The 27416-nt window shown below is 40.6% G+C and overlaps 1 protein-coding gene across 8 annotated transcripts in view; it reads right to left on the reverse strand.

Annotated features, from left to right (window-relative positions):
• Positions 1-27416, reverse strand: part of dus2 (dihydrouridine synthase 2) — a 148530-nt gene that overhangs the window by 92525 nt on the left and 28589 nt on the right. For all 8 annotated transcript variants that reach the window (XM_072279529.1, XM_072279530.1, XM_072279536.1 and 5 more), the window contains 5 exons: positions 25094-25139; positions 21897-21988; positions 17137-17180; positions 15216-15276; positions 6188-6235 (listed from right to left, as the gene is read on the reverse strand). In XM_072279529.1, the coding sequence (XP_072135630.1) occupies positions 6188-6235; positions 15216-15276; positions 17137-17180; positions 21897-21988; positions 25094-25139 (291 nt within the window). The remainder of the gene's footprint in view (positions 1-6187; positions 6236-15215; positions 15277-17136; positions 17181-21896; positions 21989-25093; positions 25140-27416) is intronic.

Consider the following 27416-nt stretch of genomic DNA (forward strand, 5'->3'; position numbering starts at 1 on the left):
TTTCACTAGTGTATCTGCCTCCACCACTGACTCAGCCACTGCATTCCACGCACCAACCACTCTCTGAGCAAAAAACCTTCCTCTAATATCCCCCTGGAACTTCCCACCCCTTACCTCAAAGCCATGTCCTCTTGTATTGAGCAGTGGTACCCTGGGGAAGAGGCACTGGCTATCCACTCTATCTATTCCTCTTATTATCTTGTACACCTCTATCATGTCTCCTCTCATCCTCCTTCTCTCCAAAGAGTAAAGCCCTAGCTCCCTTAATCTCTGATCATAATGCATACTCTCTAAACCAATCAGCATCCTGGTAAATCTCCTCTGTACCCTTTCCAATGCTTCCACATCCTTCCTATAGTGAGGCAACCAGAACGGGACACAGTACTCCAAGTGTGGCCAAACCACAGTTTCATAGAGCTGCATCATTACATCGCAACTCTTAAACTCTGTCCCTCGACTTATTAAAGCTAACACCCCACAAGCTTTCTTAACTACCCTATCCAACTGTGAGGCAACTTTCAGCGAACTGCGGACATGTACCCCCAGATCCCTCTGCTCCTCCACACTACCAAGTATCCTGCCATTTACTTTGTACTCTGCCTTGGAGTTTGTCCTTCCAAAGTGTACCACCTCACACTTCTCCGGGTTGAACTCCATCTGCCACTTCTCAGCCCACTTCTGCATCCTATCAATGTCTCTCTGCAATCTTCAACAATCTTCTACACTATCTACAACACCACCAACCTTTGTGTCATCTGCAAACTTGCCAACCCACCCTTCTACCCCCACATCCAGGTCGTTAATAAAAATCATGAAAAGTAGAGATCCCAGAACAGATCCTTGTGGGACGCCACTAGTCACAATCCTCCAATCTGAATGTACTCTCTCCACCACGACCCCCTGCCTTCTGCAGGCAAGCCAATTCTGAATGCACCTGGCCAAACCTCCCTGGATTCCATGCCTTCTGACTTTCTGAATAAGCCTACCATGTGGAACCCTGTCAAATGCCTTACTAAAGCCCATGTAGATCACATCCACTGCACTACCCTCATCTATATGCCTGGTCACCTCCTCAGAGAACTCTATCAGGCTTGTTAGACATGATCTTCACAAAGCCATGCTGAATGTCCCTGATCAGACCATGATTCTCTAAATGCCCAGAAATCCTATCTCTAAGAATCTTTTCCAACAGTTTTCCCAGCACAGACGTAAGGCTCACTGGTCTATAATTACCTGGACTATCCTTACTACCTTTTTTGAACAAGGGGACAACATTCGCCTCCCTCCAATCCTCCGGTACCATTCCTGTGGACAACAAGGACATAAAGATCCTAGCCAGAGGCTCAGCAATCTCTTCCCTCGCCTCGTGGAGCAGCCTGGGGAATATGCCCTCAGGCCCCAGGGACTTAGCCGTCCTAATGTATTTTAACAACTCCAACACCTCCTCTCCCTTAATATCAACATGCTTCAGAACATCAATCTCACTCATATTGTCCTCACTGTCGTCAAGTTCCCTCCCATTGGTGAATACCGAAGAGAAGTATTCATTGAAGACCTCGCTCACTTCCACAGCCTCCAGGCACATCTTCTCACCTTTATCTCTAATCGGTCCTACCTTCACTCCTGTCATCCTTTTTTTCTTCAGATAATTGAAGAATGCCTTGGGGTTTTCCTTTACCCTACTTGCCAAGGCCTTCTCAAGCCCCCTTCTTGCTCTTCTCAGCCCCTTCTTAAGCTCCTTTCTTGCTTCCCTATATTCTTCAATAGACCCATCTGATCCTTGCTTCCTAAACCTCATGTATGCTGCCTTCTTCCACCTGACTAGATTTTCCATCTCACTTGTCACCCATGGTTCCTTCACCCTACCATTCTTTATCTTCCTCACCAGGACAAATTTATCCCTAACATCCTGCAAGAGATCTCTAAACATCGACCACATGTCCATAGTACATTTCCCTGCAAAAACATCATCCCAATTCACAACCGCAAGTTCTAGCCTTATAGCCTCATAAATTTGCCCTTCCCCAATTAAAAATTTTCCTGTCCTCTCTGATTCTATCCTTTTCCATGATAATGCTAAAGGCCAGGGAGCGGTGGTCACTGTCCCCCAGATGCTCACCCACTGAGAGATCTGTGACCTGACCTGGTTCATTACTTAGTACTAGATCTAGTATGGCATTCCCCCTAGTCAGCCTGTCCACATACTGTGACAGGAATCCATCCTGGACACACTTAACAAACTCTGCCCCATCTAAACTCTTGGAACTAATCAGGTGCCAATCAATATTAGGGAAGTTGAAGTCATCCATGATAACAACCCTGTTATTTTTGCACCTTTCCAAAATCTGCCTCCCAATCTGCTCCTCTGTATCTCTGCTGCTACCAGGGGGCCTATAGAATACCCCTAATAAAGTAACTGCTCCCTTCCTGTTCCTGACTTCCACCCATACTGACTCAAAAGAGGATCCTGCTACATTACCCAACCTTTCAGCAGCTGTAATAGTATCCCTGACCAGTAATGCCACCCCTCCTCCCCTTTTTCCGCCCTCTCTATCCCTTTTAAAGCACTGAAATCCAGGAATATTGAGAATCCATTCCTGCCCTGGTGCCAGCCAAGTCTCTGTAATGGCCACCACCTCATAATTCCATGTATGTATCCAAGCTCTCAGTTCATCACCTTTGTTCATGATGCTTCTTGCATTGAGGTACACACACTTCAGCCCTTCTACCTTACTGTCTTTACACCATTTAACCTGCTTCTCTTTCCTCAAAGCCTCTCTGTATATTAGATCTGGCCTTACTCCATGCACTTCTTTCACTGCTCTATCGGTCCGGGTCCCATCCCCCCTTGCAAATTAGTTTAAACCCTCCTGTACCATGCTAGCAAACCTACCTGCAAGGATATTGCTCCCCCTCGATTTCAGGTGCAACCCATCCAATCTGTACAGGTCCCACCTTCCCCAGAAGAGATCCCAATTATCCAAAAATCTAAAACCCTGCTCCCTGCACCAACTCCTCAGCCACGCATTCAACTGCCATCTCCTCCAATTCTTACCATCACTGTCACGTAGCACTGGCAGCAATCCTGAGAACGCCACCCTTGAGGTCCTGTTCTTCAGCCTTCTGTCTAGTTCCCGAAACTCACACTTCAGGACCTCATCCCTCTTCCTGCCTATGTCGTTGGTTCCCACATGTATCACGACTTCTGGTTGCTTTCCCTCTCGTACCAGGATGTTGTGCACCCGGTCAGAGACATCCCGGACCCTGGCACCCAGGAGGCAACAAACCATGCGGGTGTCCTTCTCATGTCCACAAAATCTCCTGTCTGCTCCCCTGACTATAGAGTCTCCAATGACGACAGCTCTCCTCGTCTCCGTCCCACCCTTCTGCACCACCGGGTCAGACTCAGTGCCTCCAGCATTTTGTGTGTGTTGCTTGGACTTCCAGCATCTGCAGATTTTCCCTTGCCTGTGGTTTCCCACCTGTTTCAAAAGGGCAGTAAGCATACCAGTGCCCAAGCTGCCTCAATGACTACTGCCTGGTAGCACTATCATCTACTGTGATGAAGTGCTTTGAGAGATTGGCTATGGCTAATATTAACTCCTGCCTGAGCACAGACCTGGACCTGCTGCAGTTCACCTACGGTAACAAGTCTACAGCAGGTGCAATCTCACTGGCACTCTGGTCTGCTTTGGAGCACCTGACAATAGCAAAACATAAATTGGGCTGCTGTTCATCAATTATAATTCAACATTCAGCATCATCCCCTCAGTATAAACCAAAAGCTTCAAAACCTGCAGCTCTGTAATTGGACCCTCAACTTCATTATCACGAGATCAGTCAAAGCAGATCAGTGATAACATCTCCTCCTCGTTGACAGTCAAACCAGGCATACCTGAAGGACATGTGCTTAACCCATTGCTCCACTTTCTCTACACTTATGACTGTGTGACTAGGCAAAGCTCAGCCTCCATTTTTAAATTCGCTTGTGACACCACTGTTGTTGGCAGCATCTCAGATGGCAACGAGGAAGCATGCAGGAGAGAGGATGGCTGGTTGAGTGGAGTCACAACAACAACCTCACAGTCAATGTCAGCAAGAACAAGGAATTAATTGTGGACTCCAGGAAGGGGAAATCAGAACACACACTAGATTTCATTGAGAGGCCAGCGGTGGAAAGGGTGAGCAGCTTCTGGTTATCACAATCTCAGAGTATCTATCTTGGGCCCAACATATTGATACAAGTACAAAGAAGGCAGGCCAACAACTCTACTTCTTAGGAATTTGAAGAGCTTTGGTATGTCACCAAAGACTCTTTGCAAATGTCTATAGATGTATGGTGGAAAGCATTTTGGCTGGTTGCATCAGCCTGGTACAAGGGTTCCAAATCACAGGATCGCACGAGTAGGCAGAAGGTTGTAAACTCAGCCAGCTCGATCACAGGTACAACCCTCCTCACCTTCGGGAACACCTATAGGAGGCTGTGCTTCAAGAAGGCAGATTCCATCACTGAGGACTCTCACGAACTACAGCGAGCTCCCTTCTCATTACTGCCATCAGGGAGTAAGTACAAGAGCTTGAAGATTCATCTTCAGAAATTTAGAAACAGTTTATCCCCTTTGCCAACAGATTTCTGAGCCATCCATGAACCCATGGACCCTACTTCATTATTCCTTTCTTTGCATGACTTATTTTGCAATTTACAGCAATTTAATTTCTTTCTGCTATACTGCTGCTGTAAGACAACAAATTTCACAACTTATGATAATAAACCAGATTCTGATCTTGCCAAGATTTTCTATGTTTGTTTAAGTGATTTTTTCGGGTTCGGCTAGCGGCTTAATCTAGGGGAAGACAGCCTCCGGCCCAGCCAAACTTGAGAAATCTTGTTTGGGTGGATGCTGCATGATGTGTTCCCCTGTTACAAATCAGTACCACGAAATAACAAACAATACACAATATGCAATTAAATGATTGAGCTTTATAATTCTTAATTTGACTATGTGGTTTGTAAAGAAGCAAAAAAGGAAAAGGGCCCATTCTCATGAAACAGTCTAATGTGCAACGTTGGAGCTCACTGTTCCATCCATTTGGTCCCCTCAACCTCCTCCAAGCGTCACCGACCCTCGGCCCCTCGTTCCAAGTCCACTCCGCCTGGCGGTCTACCAACTCTCCCCACTTGCGTCTTCTCTCTTCATCTCTCGCTGATGAAAGATCGCGAATCCCTTCCCTCAGACCCACAAGAAAGAACAACATGCCTCTCATTGGATGGCACACATTCCAACCCCCTGTTATCTCTAGTCATAACCCAAACATTGCTGCTGCAGAAAAACCATTACATTAGCAGTGAAACATTACAGAGAGGCCATTACATTAACGGTGAAACCTTACAGAATCAGGTTTATTATCACCGGCAAGTGATGTGAAATTTGTTAACTTACAGCAGCAGTTCAATGAAATACGTAATCTAGCAGAGACAGAAAAAATAATAATAATTAAAATAAAACGTAATAATAAATAAAATCAATTATGTATATTGAATAATTATTTAAAAATGTGCAAAAACAGAAATACTGTATGCTAAAAAAGTGAGGTAGTATCCAAAGCTTCAAAGTCCATTTAGGAATCGGATGGCAGAGGGGAAGAAGCTGTTCCTGAATTACTCAGTGTGTGCCTTTAGGCTTCTGTATCTCCTACCTGATGTTAACAGTGAGAAAAGTGCATGCCCTGGGTGCTGGAGGTTTTTAATACAGCTCAATACATAAGATTTCCAACAACTGTTATATTTTATTTTTGAATTTCTTTTTTTAAGTTAACCCTGAAGTAGGATTGGCCAGTTTTGTGTTGGCCTACTTGTCTCTGAACAAACCTTCTCTGCACAGGTATGCACATACAACTGAAAAGAACTAGATGCCACAGCACATATCAACACCTTTCTTTGCAGTATTATAAGTGGCGCTTGAAGGACCTTGTTGTCCGCTTCATACAATACCAAGTCCCAATTCTGCTGTAGCATTGACTTTTCACTGATAATGTACCACTTGCTACAAAATAGCACAGTCAACATGGTCCAATTTCAAGGCATAGATTTCCTCGCTAAACTATAATAGTATTTATTAAATCATTTCAGTATTTGTTTCCAGATCAACAGTAAGCAATTTGTGGATAATTCATTGCATCTACTTACAGCTTCAATTTTGTCGGGATTGGATAACAGTGCCACTCCCATGCCACCCTGAATAAATACAAAGTAAGACAAGAAGATTAGTTGATGTTCAATTAAAAAAACTGCATCATATCATAAGCAAAGCATAGTAATATTCTTATTTCAAACCATAAAGTCTAGGTGCCCCAGCATGACCTTCTAAAGAAGCATTCCACTCCATTGATGTTCTTCCAGCATTTTCTGTGTGTTATTCTAAAGAAGTAGTTTCTGTTCCAGGAAATGGCCATAAAACAGGGAGAGTGCTTGAGTTTTGAGAATCAGATTATGAAGACTGAAAACTCCAATTCATTCTCTCCTGCACCATTGCTCCATTTTCTTAGTTATGCCATTATACACAAACTGTTCCTCCAGCTAGGAAGGTGTGCTGTAGATGAACCGTCGATAACAGAAGCCTGATGATAAACCCTTACCATCCAACCAGTGTGTGGCCAGAAACTGGATATGCTCAAGACCTTACCAGGGAAATCAGGAGCTCAGCAAAACAGCAGGTCAAATCTGATTTTATGCTCCTACCACGGTGATATGTAGGTTTCACCAGCAATTCGGCCACAATTCTGCACAACATAGATCAAGATTATGATGTTCAGTAGTCACTTATTCTGTCTGCATTAGCTGCGTAATATCAATGAGCCGACTTCTCAATCATCCTGAGAAGTACACATAAGGTAGGGCTTGGAGCAGGGGGTTTGGGCTAAAGGTGACGAATTAAGGGTCAGGATTTTTACACTCAGCTCTATCGTGAAGTTGCATTCAACGTGCACTTAGCATTATACTGGTTATATCAAAGTTTAAAGTTCTGCTAAAATTCATTTGGTTGTCAATACCAAATTTTCCATCAACCAGCTCAATCCTTAATAGGCAGCAATGTAGAATACAATGTTTTGATATGCTCTTCATCAAAAATGTATTCCTTAAGGGACTTAACGGTTGTAAACTCTATTAGTTTGATTAAAAACGGGCATGCCACCAAAGAATCAGCTTTAGAGATAGGATCACCAAGATCTCTATCTTTCAATATCATTGTTCAAGATTACTGATAATGTATCATTGAATTGATTTCAAATTGTATTCTGAAATCCTCCATAAAGTCACAGAGTACAGAAACAGGTCCTTCTGCTCATCTAGTCCATGCCAACCTAGTTCCATCTACTGCACACAGACCATATCCCTCCCATCTATGTATCTATCCAATCTTCTCTTAAATGTTACCATCGAACTTGGATCTACCACTACCTCTGGCAGCTTGTTCCACATTCACACTACCCTCTGAGTGAGGAAGCCTCAGGTGAGTCGGAATCTCTCATTGTAGAGGCTAGTGAATCTCTGCATCTCTCAATCCCACAAGGTTGTGGTACACAGATTATTGTAGGTATTTAAAGAGGACATGGATACATGTTGAAGTACCAGGATCCTAACGGCTCTGGGAACTGGCACAAAGGGAGAGATGGGGCCAGTGACAGATCAGATGGGCTAGGCTTCAAGGGCTGAGTGGCCTACTCCTGCTCCTACGTAGCACCACCACACCCTTTCATGGAGTAATTCTGAAGCATATACATTGTAAAGATGTAAAAGCAATCACACACAGCAAGGCTCCACAGACACTAAAATGAAAACACACAATCAATCTATGTTTTAACTGTGGAGACCAGATCTGATTCAAGGCTTCAACCCAAAACACTGACAATTCCTTTCCCCCCAATAGATGCAACTCAACCCTCCTGAGCTCCCCTAGCAGAATCATGTTTATTATCACAGACATACAGTTACAAGAAAAAGCTTGTGAACCCTTTGCAATTACCTGGTTTTCCGCATTAATTACTCATAAAATGACCTGGTCTGATCTTCATCCAAGTCATAATTATAGACAAACACAATCTGCCTAAACTAATAACACACAAACAATAGTACTTTCCATGACTTTATTGAACACATTGTTTAATCATTCACAGTCCAGGCTGAAAAAAAACATGGGAGCCCTTGTATTTAATAACTGATAAATCTCCTTTAGCAGCAATAACCTCCGCCAAACATTTCCTGTAGCTGCTGATCAGACTTGCACAACAGCAGGGAGGATATTTTAGACCATTCCTCCATCCAAAACTGTTTCAGTTCATCAATATTTCAGGGATACTTTACATGAACAGCTCTCTTCGGGTCATGCCACAGCATCTTAATTGGGTTAAGGTCTAGACTCTGACTTGGCCATTCCAAAACATAAATTTTCTTCTTTTTAAGCCATTCTGTTGTTAATGTACTTGTGTTTCAGATTATTGTCTTGTTGCAACATCCAACTTCTATTAAGCTCCAGGTGATGGACTACTACCCTGACATTCTCCTGTAAAATGTTTTGATACAATTTTGAATTCATTGTTCCCTCAATGACTGCAAGCTGTCCAGGCCCTGAGGCAGTACAGCAGCCCCAAACCATGATGCTCCTTCCACCATGCTTCACAGTGTCCTTTTTCCTCCAATGATAGTGGTGCCCATTTCCTCCAAAAAGTTCAACTTCTGTTTCATCTGTCCACAGAACGTTGTCCCAGAAGCGCTGTGGAATATCCAGGTGGTCTTTTGCAAACTTGAGACGTGCAGCGATGTTTTTTTTGGAGAGCAGTGGGTTTATCCGTGAACATCATTCTTGTTCAGAGCTTTTCTTATAGTGGACACATGAACAGAGACCTGAACATGTTCTAGAGATTTCTTCAGGTCTTTGCTGTTACCCTTGGGTTCTTTTTCACCTGCTTCAGCATTGCACCTTGTGTTCTTGATGTGATCACTCCAAGGGAGAGTAGCAACAGTACTAAATTTCCTCCATTTGAAGACAATTTCTCTTACTGTGGACTGATGAACACTCAGGTCTTTAGAAATGCTTTTGTAGCCTTTTCCAGCTTCATGAATCTCTTCAATTCTTCTTCTACGGTCCTCTGATTGAGGATTGAGGCAAGGTGCACACAAATAGATCTTTCTTACTCTGTCAGTAACCTGACTTTGTATTTTTTTACAGGGCAGAGCACCTCTACAGCCCACAACTCCAATCTCATCTCATTGATTGGAACACCTGACTCCAAAGAGCTTTTGTGGAAGGCATTACCCCAGAGGTTCACAAATTGTTCAAATGATGTACTCAGCATTGACAAGAAGTACAATTGTTTATGTGCTATTAGTTTAGGCAGATTGTGTTTGTCTATTATTGTGACTTAGATGAAGATCAGACCACATTTCATGAGTAATTAATGCAGAAAGCCAGGTAACTGCCAAGGTCTCAGAAACTTATTCTTGCAAATGTACGTTTGTACATCGTGAACTCTGCTGTCCAGTAGCAGCAGTACAGTGCAAGACACACAAGCCATCACAAGTTGCAATCAATCAACAAATAAATAAATAGACGTATACTAACCAATTGCAGAGTAAATTATTGATAGTTATTGATCTCGAAAATCTTTAAAATGTATCCACTAGCACCTGCCTTTTAAGTAAAAGAGAACAACTTCAGACCCTTCCTGAACAGTACAATTGGCAGAAATTTTAACCTGGGTTAGGACCTGAATCAGACTCATTGAATCTTGAGTAGCATTAAAGATTTGCAAAAACTACAAATGTGATTTTGTGTGTGAATCAGTTCCTCTTCAAATTTCCTAGTGTCACACAATCAGCTGAATCTGCTGAGATACTATCTTAAACAAATTGAAGCTTCAAACCAAGTTCTCCAGCGGGACATTCAACTCACTGATATTTTTCTGTACAGTCAAAACAGAGTGAAGTTGTCATCTAGATTCACAGATTATTAGTGGATAATCCAGTGCAGAAGATTAAAGAAATTCAGAAGGTTACTAAACCAAACTCAGCAAGAATCATTGCAGTGAAACAGAAACTTCGAGCAGTCTAACAAGGAGATAGTTCTAAATACTGTGTAAAGCTCAGACTTTGTTAATTCACTGTTCCTGATTAAAGGTTATATTAAAGTCACTGTAGTATAACATTTTCTCTTTTCCCTCATTCTTTTACTACTGTGCACAAAAACTGTTAATTATTATTTAGCTTTGGTACTATTGCCTCAGTGGGTTTCAGACATACTAATAACACATTTCAGTCTGATTACTACAACCTGATGGGCTGGTTGATATGCAGAATCTCTTTCTGAAGGTCTTCAGAAAGTCTGCAAAGATGTAACTACAATTAACAGTACACGTGTTTTCTTCAGTCTGAGTCGTTATTAAAACAATCCTGATTTTATACAGTGGTAACCATTGCAGCAAAAGTGTTTGAATTACTTCACTCAAACCTAAAGTTCAAGTTTACTTGGACTTTTGTCAGTTAATACACTTGACCCAATATAACAAATCAATTGGTAAATCTCTAACCTTACTGAAGGGATCAGGATGGAATGTAAACTTTTAAGAAAATTATATTTGTTACCAAAAGCACCAACATTCACAACATTTTGCAAAGAAAAATGCAGAAAGACTGCAAGCAAATGCGTCAATACTAAATTTTTTGTTGGATTAATGTAATATGCATTTTTCTGGTACAATGGCCTTTTATTTACCCTGACTTACACTTGCAGAAAGCAACATAATAACAGAATAAGTGACCTCCAATCGCGGTATATAATCATTTATAATCCAAGGAATACGAGTGTAAAATATAAAGTTGTACAATACTTGAATTATAGAGAGTAGAATTAAAATAGTGAATGTGATTTATAATGATTTACAACAGAATAATAATGAAGCCTTATTAGCACTGAATAAATTATATTAAAATTATAATTATCAAAAACAATGTGTATTTACAATCACTTTCAATCAACTTACTCAGTCTTTAAGCTTACTTCAAATTTATAATTGTTTTAATTGCATATTTTTAATTTTTTAAAACTGATTTTTTATTTTAATCACATTGTAAATGTGAGTAGCGATGGAACATTGAACGCACCTAGATTTAATTACCTGTCCTCCCCTTTGAAATAGTCATTTTTGTATCTCATGCATCTCAAGGCCAGTATTTATTGATTCATCAGCTGAGGGACAATGAGAGCTGGCAATCAGGAGGAGGGTTCTTTTTCCATGTTGACATGACATCATGAGAGATCACTAGATCTGGAGTCAATGTTGATGACTCCAAGCAATACTTCCTCCTTCCAGTATACTATTGGGCCATCACTTCTGGTGAATCTGTTACACTGATGGGATAAGACATATTAAAGGATTGTGATGGACATTTTCTATCATGTATGATTCCATTAATACAACTATGTCAACCTGTTGGACAACTCTCCCAATTCAGATAATTTCCCCCAGATGTCTGTGAGGAGAATTTTGGACAGTTATCTAGGCTAGGAGCAAATTTTTCATGTCTTAATTTAGCGCCTTTGTAATTGGCATGTGGTCTGTCTAGCTTTATACATTCTCTATTTAAACATAGCAGTAATGGTATAACTGTGGGCATTTACGAACCAACCCCACTGGCTGGATCAAGAATCGTTCATAGGCCAGATTGGTTATGAAAGGCAGACTTGTTCCCCTGAACAATATTAGTGAGCCAAACAGTTTTTGAGGACAACACTTGTCACTAATTCAAAGCTGTACATTTGCACCCTAAACATTTCATTTCCTCTTCTGAAAGATGAACCTAGAGGAGAGGAGGTCATTACTGAAATGTCAAGAGAAAAAATATATAAAGATTCTGACCAGTGCATAAGATCATGTTTTTTGCCATTACAGTGGAAAAATACACAGCTATTGATCACACAGAGGGGACCTGGTGCTTCCAACAACATTAATTACCAAGCTACCTACCAAAAATGACTCTATAGGAGGCAACTAAGTAAGATGGATCTGTCATAACAATCTGACAAGCATTTGATTGGCCAGGATTATAAAACATTGTTTGGACATTTATTTTGATGTACCTTCAATTTTATCAGCTCATCCTGAAGTTAGAATTAGATTTAGAATCAGATTTAATATCATGGCATATGTCGTGAAATTTGTTGCTTTGTGGCAGCAGTAAAAAACTATAAATTACAAAGAAAAGTATATATAAAAATAATTGAAATAAGTAGCGCTAAAAGAGAGGGAAAATATTGAGGAAGTATTCATGGTTGTTTTTGTCCATTCAGAAATTTGATGGAGGGGAAGAAACTGTTCCTGAAATGTTGAGTGTGTGTCTTCAGGCTCTTGTACCACCTCCTTGATGGTAGCAATGAGAAGAGGGCCTGTCCTAGGTGATGCTGGTCCTAAATGATAGATGCAGCCTTTTTGAGGCATCACCTGTTAAAGGTGTCTTGGATGCTGGGGTGGTTAGTGTCCACAATGGAGCTGCCCGAGTTTACAATTTTCTGCAGCTTGTTTCAATCCTGTGCAGTGGCTCCTCCATACCAGATGGTGATACAATCAGTTAGTATTCTCTCCATGGTACATCTGTGAAAATTTGTGACTGTCTTTGCTGACATACTGTAATGAATTATAGCTGCTGTTCTGCATTCTTTGTAATTGCATCAATATGTTGGACCCAGGATAGACCCTCAGGAGATGTTGACACCCATGAAGCTAAAACTGCTCATCCTTTCCATTTCCAATCCCTCTATGAGGACTGGTGTATGTTCCCTCAACTTACCCTTCCTGAAGTCCACAATCAATTCCTTGGTCTTAGTGACGTTAAGTGCAAAGTTGTTGCTACAACCCACTCAACTAGCTGATCTCACTTTGATTGCCTCTTCATCACCATCTGAAATTCTGGCAACAACAGAGGTGGTGTTGGCAATTTTAGATGCCACTTGAACTGTGCCTAGCCACACGGTTGTGGATGTAGAGACAGTAGAGCAGTAGGCTAAACATGCATCCTTGAGGTGTGCCAGTGTTGATAGTCAGTGAGGAGTATATGTTATGGTCTCCCGGTGAGTAAGTCAAGGATCCAATTGCAGAAGAAGGTACAGAGGCTCAGGTTTTGGAGTTTTTTTGATTAAAACTGAGGGTATGATTGTGTTGAACACTGAGCTGTAGTCATTAAACAGCAGTCAGACATACTGTAAGTATTACTATTGTCCAGGTGGTTCAAGGCCATGTGGACAGCCAGTAAAATAGGCAGGAGGAGAAGATGGCGGCGCGACACAGCTCGCAGCAGCCACTCCGATGGTGATGTGTGTTATTTGTCAAGTAATTTGCCAACCCGACATCGGCGTGTAACATCATTTACACCATTGGGCACAGGAGTACATTCAGCCAGAGACTCATTCCACCGGGATGCAGCACTGAGCATCATGGGAAGTCATTCCTGCCTGTGGCCATCATACTTTGCAGCTCCTCCCTTGGAGGGTTGGACACGCTGGGCCAATGGGCTGGTCCTGGACTTATTTTCGTCTGGCATGGTTCACATATTATTTGATTGTTTGTGGTTTTGTATTGCTATGTTTGTACTCTGTTCTTGGTTGGTGCAGCTGTAATGGAACTCAATTTCCCTCAGGATCAATGAAGTGTGTCTATCTATCCACCTAAGTAAGGTGCCGTGCACAATCCTGATGTGATGGAGACAGACGTGAGAGCACGGAGGAACATCTGGTGAAACTTCTGAAATGCCTGCTTCGCTGCTGTTGCTACTGTGTGATCCAGAATCTCCGGAGGTGAAGGCCGAGTCCTCGGCTCTGCTTGTTGCTCGGCGGCCGGGGAGGTGTTGAAGCGCTCAGCAGAGGATGGTGCTCAGTGCTCGGTGTCAGAGGGCTGGTCGGAGGCTCGAAGTTTTCGGACGGACTCAGAGTCCGCTGCGGTCGGGTGCTTCCAATGGTGTTGCATCGGCAAGTTTGTGGCGCTTGGAGGTTCATGGCAGGGAGAGTTTCTCCCTTCCACCGTCTGCGTGAGATGATGAGGCTATCGGAACTTTGAGACTTTTTTTTAATGTGCCCATGGTCTGCTCTTTATCAAATTACGGTATTGCTTTGCACTGTTGTAACCATATGTTATAATTATGTGGTTTTGTCAGTTTTAGTCTTGGTTTGTCTTGTGTTTTTTGTGATATAATTCTGGAGGAACATTGTATCATTTTTTTAATATATGTATTTCTAAATGACAATAAACGAGGGCTGAGTGTCCTCATAATCTAAAAAAATTGCCTAGACCTACACCGGATGCAATAAGCAAATTGCAATGGGTCCAGGTCCTCACTTAGACAGGAGTTGATTCTAGCCATGACCAATCTCTCAAAGCGCTTCATCACAGTGCCAATGAGCAATAGTTGTTGAGGCAGCTCATCCTGCACTCCTTGGGCACTGGTATGATTGTCATCCTTTTGAAGGAGGTGGGAACCTCTGACTGCAGCAGTTGAGAGATAGAGCCCTACTAGGTAGACCATCAGGGCCTGATGACTTGCGAGGGTTCACCCTCTTGAAAGATATTTTGATGTCAGTCTCCAAGACAGAGATCACAGGGTCACAGGATGCTGCAGGAATTTGCATAGATGTAGTTTTATTCTCCCTTCCAAAGCGTGAATAAAAGGTGTTAAGCTCATTTGGGAGTGAAGCATCACGGCCATTCATAATGTTAAGTTTTGCTTTGCAGGAAGTAATGGCCTTCAAACCCTGCCAGAACGTGTGCAACTGATTCCATCTCTAACCTCAAGTGGAATTGTGTTTTCACTCTTAAGATAGCTTTCTGAAAACTTAAGAAGTTTCTGACAACTAGAGAAATGAAGGGCATGATCCAGCAAACACACCTGAGCTACAGACCAATCTATGAAAATAACCTGGAATACACCCAAAATTATTCTCATTAGCAGTGAAGTAGGTATAATTTGTAGCTAATGCTGCCACCTTGGTTTCTTGTAGAAAATTAAATTGACAAACAATTTTAAAAAAAGGAACACATACTCAATTTGTTATGAAAATTGTTTCAGCATCTAGGGTACAAACTCAGATTCATATATTCTATTACATACAAGAGTTTTTTTTAAATCACAGAAAAATATTAATTATAATGGATGAAAGTAAAAGGCTAATTACCTTGGTTGAGTACTCTTTAGGACAGCCCATATTTACATCAATACCAGCTACATCATTTTCCCTGTATGGAAGATTAAAAACACATTTACAAAAATGAAAATCTGTGCAAAATACTCTGACAAATTTTGTAATTTCATTATTTTTATGTTCCTAACAATTTTTGATTACTTGTGATTGCAATGTGCAATGATTAACATGTGATTAAGTGCACACTAGACATAAGAATTCTGTTACAAGGCCAGCAGTTCACCAATGGATTGCGAATTATGAGGAAAAGGATATATTGATTTACCATAAGGCTATTTCCTACCACAGGTATTATAATGAAATATGTATTTTTTTAACCTTGGAAATTTTGAGAGCACGTAAGATATTTAACCCAAGATGTTGCTCAGAAGATTTGTAAAATACACATACCACAAACTCATTCACCGTTATATTGGCAAATGCATTGATCCTACTGACATTAACTATAAACCCACTGTCTCCCATTATCCTTCATTGTCTACCCCTCCCCATTACTTTCTTTGGGACCAAACTCACCCCAATGCCCTGGTTTGTTCATCCTCAGTCACAGGCCCCTTCCTGTGCCTTGGCACTCTCCGCTGCAACTAAGATGTGCAATACTTGTCCCTACATCTCATCACCACCATCTAGGAATCTAAACAGCCTCTTCTAGGTCAGGCAAAGATTCACATGCATATCCTCCACTGCATTCGCTGTTACAAAGCCAATAAACCACCATTTTTCTTTCACTCATGTGCCTATCTAGGAGCCTTTTATCTGTCCCTAATGTATCAGCCTCTACAACCACACTGAAAGTGAATTCTAGGCATTTACCGTTCTCTGTTTAAAAAAAAACTATACCTCTGACAGCTCCCTTAAACTTCCCTGCATTCACCTTAAAAGAATGTTTTCTGGTTGTGATCTCCTATGTCATTCCCTATACTGATGAGTCCAAATGTAGACCAGGGTGGCTATTTTGTTGAATACTCATTCTTTGTCTGCAATAAACATCCTGACCACCTGATTTCATGCCATTCAACTCCCCTTCACATCCTCACACCAACCTGTCTGGCCATGGCTCTCTGAACCACCAAGGTGACACCAAACACAAATTAGATGAACAACATCTCATATTTCATCTCGGTACTCTACAAAATTGAATTTTCCAGTTTCAGATAGACCATATTTCCAGTTCCTTTCTTCCTCTTTTTGATACACCTATCTCACCTAGTTCCCGTACCTCACCTGCTTCTACCTGCCTATCACCAACTCACGATACTTACTGAGTCTCTACTTCCGCACTCTTCTTCCCCTCCGCCCCCCAACTCATTGATTCCACCTGCCCAGCATCTTTCCCTTATCTGGCTCCCTGTCACCTTCTGCTTTGGACTCCATGGGCCAATCATTTTTCTCTTCACTTAGTTCCACCAATCACCTGCCAGCCCCTTGCTTTTCTTCTTTATGCTGGTTATCTTCCCTCTACACTTTCAGTTCCGATACAGGATACCAACCCAAAAGATCCTCCATAGACAATGACTGACCAACTGAGTTCCTCCATCTGCTCTTTCTTATTGCTTTATATAAAATTTACAACAATGGTAAGAATATCAACATATGCAGGAGTTTACTTCTTTACTTCTGCAGCTTTGACTCCATTTAACTTTATTCTGAAGTCATTGAAATGCATTAAAAATTAACCGCTTCATCAAAATATTCATGAGGAAACAGGACCATTTGTAGTTACCAAAAATAGTATTAACCTCTTCACCAATTACATGTTACATTTCTGATTTATTACACTAATCTTTCCAGCCCTCATAGTTTAATTCTTCCATGCCCACGATCATGCAACTGTTTTCTAAAAACCTTCTTAGAGCAAGATCAAGACTTCAAGACTGGTGGCTTCAAGACTTACACAAGCTGTGCAACTGTCAGTGCTCTCTGAGCATCAGCTGTCCCCTGCAATACAAAAATTGAAAATATAATTGCAAATATATTTGAAAGCTTTAGAGACATCAATGAGCTTTTAAATAAATGTCCCAACTTTGCAAAAAGAGACAGCCATTGACCATGATGCCATCATATTTTTAGAAATACCGTTTCTAAGTTGTAAGCTCACCATTGAGAACATTGCCCACCATTGAGAACATCTACCATAAACGCTGCCTAGGCAGGGCGAAAAGCATTATTAAGGATGCATCTCACCCAAACCATGGACTTTTCACTCTCCTCCCATCCAGTAGGCACTACAGGAGCCTCCGCTCCCGCACCAGCAGGCACAGGAAGAGCTTCTTCCCTGAGGCTGTGACCCTGCTGAACCTCACATCACAGCGCTAAGCAGTATTGCACCCATATTGTACTGTCTCAGTACTTTTATATTTGTGTGCTGTAGCACTTACCTTTTATTTGCAGTTATTTTGTAAATAATGTTATTGTTTGCATTTCTGCACAGATGCTAACTGCATTTCATTGGCTTTGTATCTGTACTCTGCACAATCACAATAAAGTTGAATCTAATCTAATCTAATCTAATCTAAACTGATAATAAATTTTGCGGAATTCATTTGATTAATTACTCACAATAGGACACATCCTATTTAAGCATTTAAAACCAATATGCTTTTGAGCAGCAGAGACTTCCAAAAAGTACTCTTGCCATTAAACAAAAATATTCTACAGCATGATGTTTATAGGTGACCAATGCTTCTCTCTTTACCTATATCTAAAGAAGTTACCAGCAGATTACTATTTCTGCAAGCTTTCCACACAAAAGTTAGCAGCTAAATTTCCTCAATTATACAGTAACTTTACCTCCAAAAAGGATACTAAATAGACATCAAGATCATAGGATGCAACAGAATAAACAAAATACACATTTTGTGGCCACTTCATGATGTACACCAGCCAATTATATGGCAGCAATTGAATGTATAAAACCATGGAGACATAGTCAACAGGATCAGTCGTTGTTCAGACCAAACATCAGAATGGGGAAGAAATATAATCTAAGTGACTTTGACCATAGGACGACTGTTGGTGTCTGATGTAGTAGTTTGCGTATCTCAAACAATGCTGATCTCCTGGGATTTTTATGCTCAATAATCACTAGAGTTTACAGAAATTGGTGTGAAAAACAAAAAAAAAATCCAGTGAGTAGTAGATCTGTTGGTGAAAATGCCTTGTTAATGAGAGGTCAGAGCAAATTAGTTTGACTGGTTCAAGTTGACAGGGAAGTGACAGTAACTCAAATAGCAATACAACAGCAATGTGCAGAACAGCACCTCTGAATGCACAACACCTTGAATCTTGAAGTGGATGGGCTACAGCAGCAGAAGAACGCATTGGGTTCTACACCTGAAGCCAATAAAGTGGTCACTGAGTGTAAGCAGGCCTGCACACCTAAATTGGCCGTGCAATAAGATCAGGGTCGTCTTTTTACTAAAAAAACTAAATATTGTTTCCTTCTTAAGGCATTCTACATTAAAAAACAAACAGCAAAGATGCATATATCAGGATAATCTTTATTGACTGCAGCTCGCCATTCAATACTATGATCCCCTCAAAACTAATCAGTAAGTTTCAAGACCTAGGTGTCAATACCTCCTTGTGCAATTGGATCTTTGATTTCCTCACTTGCAAACCAGTCAGCTTGGATCGGCAACAATATCTACTCCACAATCTCCATCAGCACAGGTGCAACACAAAGCTGTGTGCTTAGCTCCCTACTTCACACACTTTATACTTATGACTGTGTGGCTAAGCATAGCTTCAAAGCCAAATTTAGGTTTGCTAAAGGCACAACTGTCATTGACAAAATCTAAAGTGGTGATGAATCAGCATATAGGAGGGAGACTGAAAGTCTGGCTGAGTGGTGCCACAACAACAAAGTCTCACTCAATGTCAGCAAGACCAAAGAGCTGATTACTAACTTCAGAAGGAGGAAACCAGAGGTCCATGAACCAGTGCTTATCAGTTGATTAGAGGTGGAAAGGGTCAGGAACTTAAAATTCCTCAGTGTTATCATTTCAGAGGACCTGTCCTGGGTTGAGCGCACATGCCAATACAAAGAAAGCATGGCAACACCTCTACTTTCTTAGAAGTTTGCAAAGATTCAGCATAACTTCTAAAACTTTAACAAACTTCTATAGATGTGTAGTGGAGAGTATATTGACTAGTTGCATCTTGGCATAGTATGGAAGCACCAATGCCCTTGAGTGGAAAAGCCTACAAAAAGTAGTGGATACAGCCATCACAATAAAGTCCTTCCAACCATTCAACACAGTGCTGTTACCATCATCAAGAACCACCCCCCCCAACCCCCATCCACATCCAGGCCATGCTCTCTTCTTGCTGCGGCTATCAGGAAGGAGGTTCAGGAGCCGCAGGACCCACAGCACCAGGGACAGGAACAGTCATTACCCCATAATCATCAGCCTCTTGAACTGGAGGGGATAATTTCACTCAACTCCATTCACCCCATCACTGAACTGTTCTCACAGCCTACAGACTCACTTTCAAGTACTCTTTTTCTCGTGTTCTTGATTATGCATTGCTTGTTTTTTTATTATTTCCTTCTTTTTGTATTTACACAATTTGTTGTCTTTTGCACATTAGTTGTTTGTTCATCCTGTTGGGTGTGGTCTTTTATTGATTCTATTGTGCTTCTTGTATTTACTGCAAATGCTCATAAGAAAATGAATCTCAGGGTTATACGTTGTTATATGTGTACTCTGATAATAAATTTACTTTGCACAAATTCAGCTGCTACGTACAACATGTTTTTGATCAGGAATGCCACCTCTGCATTTCAACCTATTATATTATTTCTAAAATAGTCCTTGTAGAACTGTCATTTGAGATTTTACAGAGCTCTGCCCTTAATGAAAGTCACAGAGACAGATGTCCAATAGCTGTGTTCATTCATTACTGGATGGTCTATTCATTTGTACAGGAATTGCACTGTAGACCAGGCTATCAAAACCAACTTCAAATGGACCCAAATATATGTGCTCTGGTTGCATATCAAAAAAAATAGTCTACAGGCTCATATGGACCAAAGCTGTGGAAGGTTATTCCGTGGGACACCAACCAAATAAACTCAGCAATCAGTCTTTTCTAGTGAGGATAACATAAGCATGGGAAAAAAAATAGGAGGAAAAGAATCATTCAATGATATCTACAGTACTGTGCGAAAGTCTTAAGCATGTAAAAAAATCCAATAAACCAAAGATGCTTTCAAAAATAATTAAATAAGAAGTTTCTAAATATCAAAAAAAGTTACTATAAAGAGCCATAAACAGTGGAAAAGAAAGGTAACTACATCAAATCAATACTTACTGTGACCACCCTTTGCCTTTAAAACTGCATTAACTCTCTTGGGTACACTGTTGTGCAGTTTTATAACAAAATTGGCTGGTTGGTTGTTCCAAGCATCTTGAAGAACTTGCCACAGTTCTTCTGCAGACTTTAGCTGTCTTGCTCTCCAGGTAATCCCAGACAGCCTTGATGATGTTGAGATAAGGGCTCTGTGGAGGCCATACTACCTGTTGCACAGCTCCCTGTTCTATTTTTTTGCTGAAGGTTGTCCTCTATGACCTTGGCCATGTGGTTGGCATCACTGTCATGCCGAAGAATAAAGTTAGGACTAATCAGACCCCTCCCTAAAGGTATTGTCTGATGGATGAGAATCTGCTTATACTTCTCAGCATTGAGGATTCCATTAATTCTGACATCACCAACTCAATTTGCAGATTTGTAGCCCCAAATCTGCAGGGAACGTCTGTTGTGCTTCACTGTTAGCTGCAGACACTCAAACATATAGTTTCAGGGTTGCAAAATATATGCATGCTTGAAAGTGATGCTCCTAGGAACACCGCACATTCCCATTTTCTCCTTCCTCTTAGTTTTGTTATTAGCCTTCTGTTGTTGTTAGATTCTTCTGGGTTCCACGTGAAGCTCATGGCAGTTCTCCAAATAAACAACTGCAGTTTTCAGGGGTCCAAAATAAGTGCTCTATTGGAACCTTCCAAGGTTGGCCTGGTAGCCCTGCTATAGAGCCCACAAACTTGTTCAGATGAACAGAGATTATACAATAGACCAAGGGTACCCAATCCAAGTCTGACAGGGGATAGCTGTACACATCAACTTTAATCAAAATTTATAATTCCATACTCAGATATGGCATGGCTCAGTAAAGTTTGAGTTTGGTTTCCTTTTGACACTCAAAGATCTCAATTATGAGTCTGTCAAAGTGAAAGGTAAGTTGCATTTTAAAAAAAATTGCATTTGCTGAAATGTTTTAAATTATTTAAAATGTTTTTGTGCCTTATGCAAATTCACTCATAAGAAGTGTTTCGTAATCTGAACACTTTTCCAAAATACTTGTTTTCATTTTTAATAGTTTTTAAATATTTCTGGTGGGTTAGGGACTCTGCAGTCTGTCAAAAGAACCCAGAGGAGTTTCATGAGTCCTAGCTTACCCAGATCACTGCTCAAGCCATCATCTCTCAACTCTAAGGCCATACAAGCTTGCAGAATCTCCTTCAGGGATCTGGATCAGGCAGATCCAGGGAAATGAGTGTGCATACAGGGAATGCCAGCAAAATTTATGCTATCAAATGAAAAGGTTCATTTTCTGGATGATGGTATTATTAAATAGGCAATTCATTCATTTACCATTTGGAAGACAACATGATTCTTTTCTCTTTCACAGGTCCGAAAAACAACTCTGTCGTCTGTTGCAACATAATCTATTGTGTCCAGGGCCTCTGAGAAACGCAAATAGAAAGAATGGTTTAGAAATAGGGATGCATGACAATCTGAAAATGTCTATGATTAGTAATATGTGGAAAAGAAAACAATAAACTGGCAACTTTGCAAATCAATTCAATCAGTATTTATTACAATTTAGACTTATTACAAGCTTGTAAAAAAGATCTTTAAAAATGTACCATAGAACTTGCATGGAGTCAGACTTCCATATAGCAGATGCTTTATTTTATTAGATGTCAAGATACTGAGACCACATTTCTACTATTAATTAGCACTCTGCACAAAAATGGCCAAATTTTAAACAGTGTAAAGTTAACATCCAAAATTACCCACACCTATATTTCTAATGTCTTACGTTAATTCAACTTTCAATGTATTTGCATCAGGTTCCAATCGTGGATCCAGTTTGAAGCTGTGAGATTCTACTGATTGTATTGGGTTTGCAAGTCTCCTTAAATTGTAAGCAACAGGAATTCTGCAGATGCTGGAAATTCGAGCAACACACATCAAAGTTGCTGGTGAATGCAGCAGGCCAGGCAGCATCTCTAGGAAGAGGCACAGTCGACGTTTCAGGCCGAGACCCTTCGTCAGGACTAACTGAAGGAAGAGTTAGTAAGAGATTTGAAAGTGGGAGGGGGAGGGGGAGATCCAAAATGATAGGAGAAGACAGGAGGGGGAGGGATGGAGCCAAGAGCTGGACAGGTGATTGGCAAAGGGGATATGAGAGGATCAAGGGACAGGAGGCCCAGGGAGAAAGACGGGGGGGAGGGTGGTGGGGAGGAACCCAGAGGATGGGCAAGGGGTATAGTCAGAGGGACAGAGGGAGAAAAAGGAGAGTGAGAAAAAGAATGTGTGTATAAAAATAAATAACAGATGGGGTACGAGGGGGAGGTGGAGCATTAGTGGAAGTTAGAGAAGTCAATGTTCATGCCATCAGCTTGGAGGCTACCCAGATGGAATATAAGGTGTTGTTCCTTCAACCTGAGTGTGGCTTCATCTTTACAGTAGAGGAGGCCGTGGATAGACATATCAGAATGGGAATGGGATGTGGAGTTAAAATGTGTGGCCACTGGGAGATCATTTTAATTCCACATCCCATTCCCATTCTGACATGTCTATCCACGGCCTTCTCTACTGTAAAGATGAAGCCACACTCAGGTTGGAGGAACAACACCTTATATTCCGCCTGGGTAGCCTCCAACCTGATGGCATGAACATCGACTTCTCTAACTTCCGCTATGTCCCACCTCCCCCTCGTACCCCATCCATTATTTATTTTTATACACACATTCTTTCTCTCACTCTCCTTTTTCTCCCTCTGCACCTCTGACTATACCCCTTACCCATCCTCTGGGTCCCCCCCACCCCGTCTTTCTCCCTGGGCCTCCTGTCCCTTGATCCTCTCATATCCCCTTTGCCAATCACCTGTCCAGCTCTTGGCTCCATCCCTCCTTCTCCTGTCTTCTCCTATCATTTTGGATCTTCCCCTCCCCCTCCCACTTTCAAATCTCTTACTAACTCTTCCTTCAGTTAGTCCTGACGAAGGGTCTCGGCCTGAAACGTCGACTGTACCTCTTCCTAGAGATGCTGCCTGGCCTCCTGCGTTCACCAGCAACTTTGATGTGTGCTCCTTAAATTGTACTCAGTTTCTAACGTGTATGCACAGGCATGCATTAAAACTTTGAATAGATAGAAGAGAACCGTCTTAAACCAGTCAATATTTTAAGTTAACAGTAATTTTAATCATTAAGTTTTTAAGTTTTAGTTTAAATTTGGGTAAACATATGAAATTCTTATTGCTGATAAATACATTGTCAGTTTCATTAATAAATGCCCCAGGTATCACTTAATTGCCTGAAATCTTTTATAGTGTCCATTTATACTGCATGATGAAGGTTTCATGTTTCAATAAAGCCAAAGCTTGTTACCTTAAGTTTCTCACAGCTAAAGAAATTTGGCCTGTCCCCTAAAACCCTCACTAATTTTTATAGATGCACCGTAGAAAGCATTCTTCTAGGGTGCATCACAACCTGGTATGGAAGTTGTCCTGTCCAAGACCGGAAGAAACTGCAGAAGATCATGAACACAGCCCAGCACATCACACAAACCAATCTTCCGTCCTTGGACTCACTTTACACCGCACACAGTCAGAGCAGTGCTGCCAGGATAATCAAGGACATGACCCACCCAGCCAGTCCCTTTTCGTCCCTCTTCCCTCCGGGAGAAGGCTCAGGAGCTTGAAGACTTGTACGGCCAGATTTGGGAACAGCTTCTTTCCAACTATGATAAAACTGCTGAACGGATCCTGACCCGGATCTGGGCCGTACCCTCCAAATATCTGGACCTGCCTCTCGGTTTTTTTGCACTACCTTACTTTCCCTTTTCTATTTTCTATTTATGATTTATAATTTAAATTTTTAATATTTACTATTGATTTGTACTCCAGGGAGCACGAAGCGCAGAATCAAATATCGCTGTGATGATTGTACGTTCTAGTATCAATTGTTTGGCGACAAAGTATAAAGTATTACAAGTGCTTTATCAGAGCTTGAAAAGCAAACTAATTAGCACAACTTAAACTGCCTCTGTAGACAAGTTCTCAGTTGAGGCACCTTACTTGCATCTTATTTTGAAAGCTGCCTTATTTTGGATAAAACCAAATCCTCTTCAAAACCTGCTCAATTACAATATTTTTCCTGCTATTCAATGTCGAGGCTAATCGCTTTCAAACCTCTCAACGTGATGCGCTTTACCTTTAGCTCCTTATCCTATTCCATAGTTAAACTATATCTTATGATACTATGATCACAGTTTACTTAATAATCACCCACTGACACTTGCTTCACCTGACTCCCAGAACCAGATTCAGTAGTGCCTCCCTGCCTTGCTGGGCTATAAACATTCTGATAAAATTTCCCTAGACACACATCAGAACAAATTTCCCTTCTGTGCCCTTCATATTATCCCAATCTATGCAGAATAGCTGATTATTATCACAGCTTGCTCAACTTTTTTTATTGCTCTCTTATTAAAATATCCATTTCTAAGAAAGGTGGAGGAAACAGAAGACATATCAAGGAAAAATTAGCTTGCCAACTCACCATTGACAACTCTCCTACACTGAATCATTTTCAAATCAATCAATTCCTATTTAAAAGTGGGGAAAAAGTGATTAAATTCAGTCTTGCTGCTATATTAATCATCGCCAAATTAGTTAATCAATTGAATAACAAAGCATATCAAAAGCACAGTTTAACCTTATTATTTTGCAAAATGTTACCATGATTTATATAAAGAGATTGAGCTGTCCGGTATTCTTTTTATGCGACAGTGCCAAGCTGCAATTTTGCATCCCAATAGTTTTGCAAGCTGATTGTTCCAAATTTTAATCACCTTTCAAAAAGATTTTTAATGTTTTCCATTACAATGCAGCATTGAAAGCCGCTATGAAAAGGTTTATTGTTGACTGTAGCCTATTATAGACTTTGTTAACATCAGAACTGTGTTTAAAAGTAAAAACAGCAGGGCAAATATACTAGATTAACTACTGGTGGATAGAATCCTCATTTTATCCCAAAATCAATTTACTCTTAAATAGAAGAGGAAAGCAATATTTGAAGAATAAATTCAAGGTATTGTCGATGCTGTAAATCTGAAATAAAGAAAATAAATACAATATGAACACATTTCAGAAGGTTTAATGTTTTATGTACTTTAAATATACTTTTAAATGAAATGTTTTAGAATCACAGAATTGTAGATTCAAAATTATATTTCTCTCCCAAGTTAATTAAGCCAAAATTTTGCATTATGAATGGGTTGCTGAAAGAATTCCCACCTTTCTTCAATATATGGTTATATTGTTATTGCAAAATAAATACATTGTGAATTTAGGTCTTTACAACAGCTTTAGGAACCCAGATTTGACCTTGACTTTGGGTGCTTCAGTTTCCTCCCACATATCAAAGACATTGGTTGGTTAATTTGTAAGCTTAAGTTACTGCTTGGTATCGGTAGGTGTCAAAAGAATCAACAGGGAGCTGATGATCATGTAAAATAAAGCAAGTTAAAGGATATATGTAACCAAGAAGGGGGATGGGTTACTTTTTCAGTGTCATAATAAGTAAGGTAGTCTGAACTTCGACTAGGTGCTTGAAGGTATATGACGATATTTAATGTTCCAGCACAATACCACTTGTAAAATAAGCATTACATGTAACTGAACTGTGAATGACATTTAATAGACTATCTTACTTCATACACAAAAAATCCTGTCAACAAATATATTTTTCTTGTGGTCGTGATATTTTTCTTAGAGGCCTGAATAATGTGTGCTGGCTGTTTTGGACATTGGCTTATTTATAAAAGGTCAATAAGACTTCAATAATAAATAGTCATCGTTCATATATCTGTGGAAAATTTTAACAATTACAAATTAATGGATTAAAATCAATGAGGGGCCAGCCCATTTGAATCGCTTCACTGTATCCTCTGCCTAACTCACTGAGATCCAGTATCATAGAAAGTGGTTAACATTACTAAACCGAAAGACTCCTGATTTGATTACCATAACAGAACTATTGAACATAATGTGCTCAGTTAAAAGTATAGTAATTCTTTTTGTGAGCAACCCACAGAAAGCCAGAGGAACTCAGTGGGTCAGGCAGTAGTCATAGAAGGAAACAGACAAGTCAACATTTTGGGTCAAGACCTTTCATTAGGATTAGGATTCATTTAGTGAGTATTGTAATGCAGCAAGAAATAATTTTTGCTCATGAAATTATTGCCAATAAAAAAGCAGAAAATGCTCTAAATACTCAGCAGATCAGGCAGCACCTATGGAAGAGAGAAACAGAATTTCTGGTTGATTAATGGGGAGAAGTTTGAAATAAATGTGTAAAGATATAAAGAAAAGGGAAGTCCAAAGACCTGAAAGTTGAAAACATACAAACTTTACTTGCTTGACATGAAAACCATGGACTCCTTCACCTATTATATACCAAGCCCTTAGTGAACATATTCCAATATGAAGCACTAATATGAAAGTTCTGTATTTCCTCTGACTAAGAGGACTATTTGGACATTCAAATTTGTTCCAGCTCACAGAACAATGCCATTTCCCCGCCCTGTTTTCCCAGAGTATATTTTCCCCACACTCCTGTCAACTTGTCCCAGATTCAATCACTCAGCTACACACCAGCAACAATTTACAGCTTTACAGCAGCCAATTAACCTACTATGTGGGAAGAAACTGGAGTACCGAGGGAGATCTCCAGTGGAAATCATCTCTTTATGCAGGGCTCTTTCCCCTGTACATTGGGGACCCAGAATGGAAGGTGTTGCATAGGGCAGTACCGTGCAATCAGTTTTTAAGCAGGTTCGGACACCCCATCCACTTGTCTCTTCTGTGGCCGGGAGGAGTCA

This window comes from Mobula birostris, chromosome 15, assembly GCF_030028105.1.
Source record: "Mobula birostris isolate sMobBir1 chromosome 15, sMobBir1.hap1, whole genome shotgun sequence".
Taxonomy (NCBI): Eukaryota; Metazoa; Chordata; class Chondrichthyes; order Myliobatiformes; family Myliobatidae; genus Mobula; species Mobula birostris.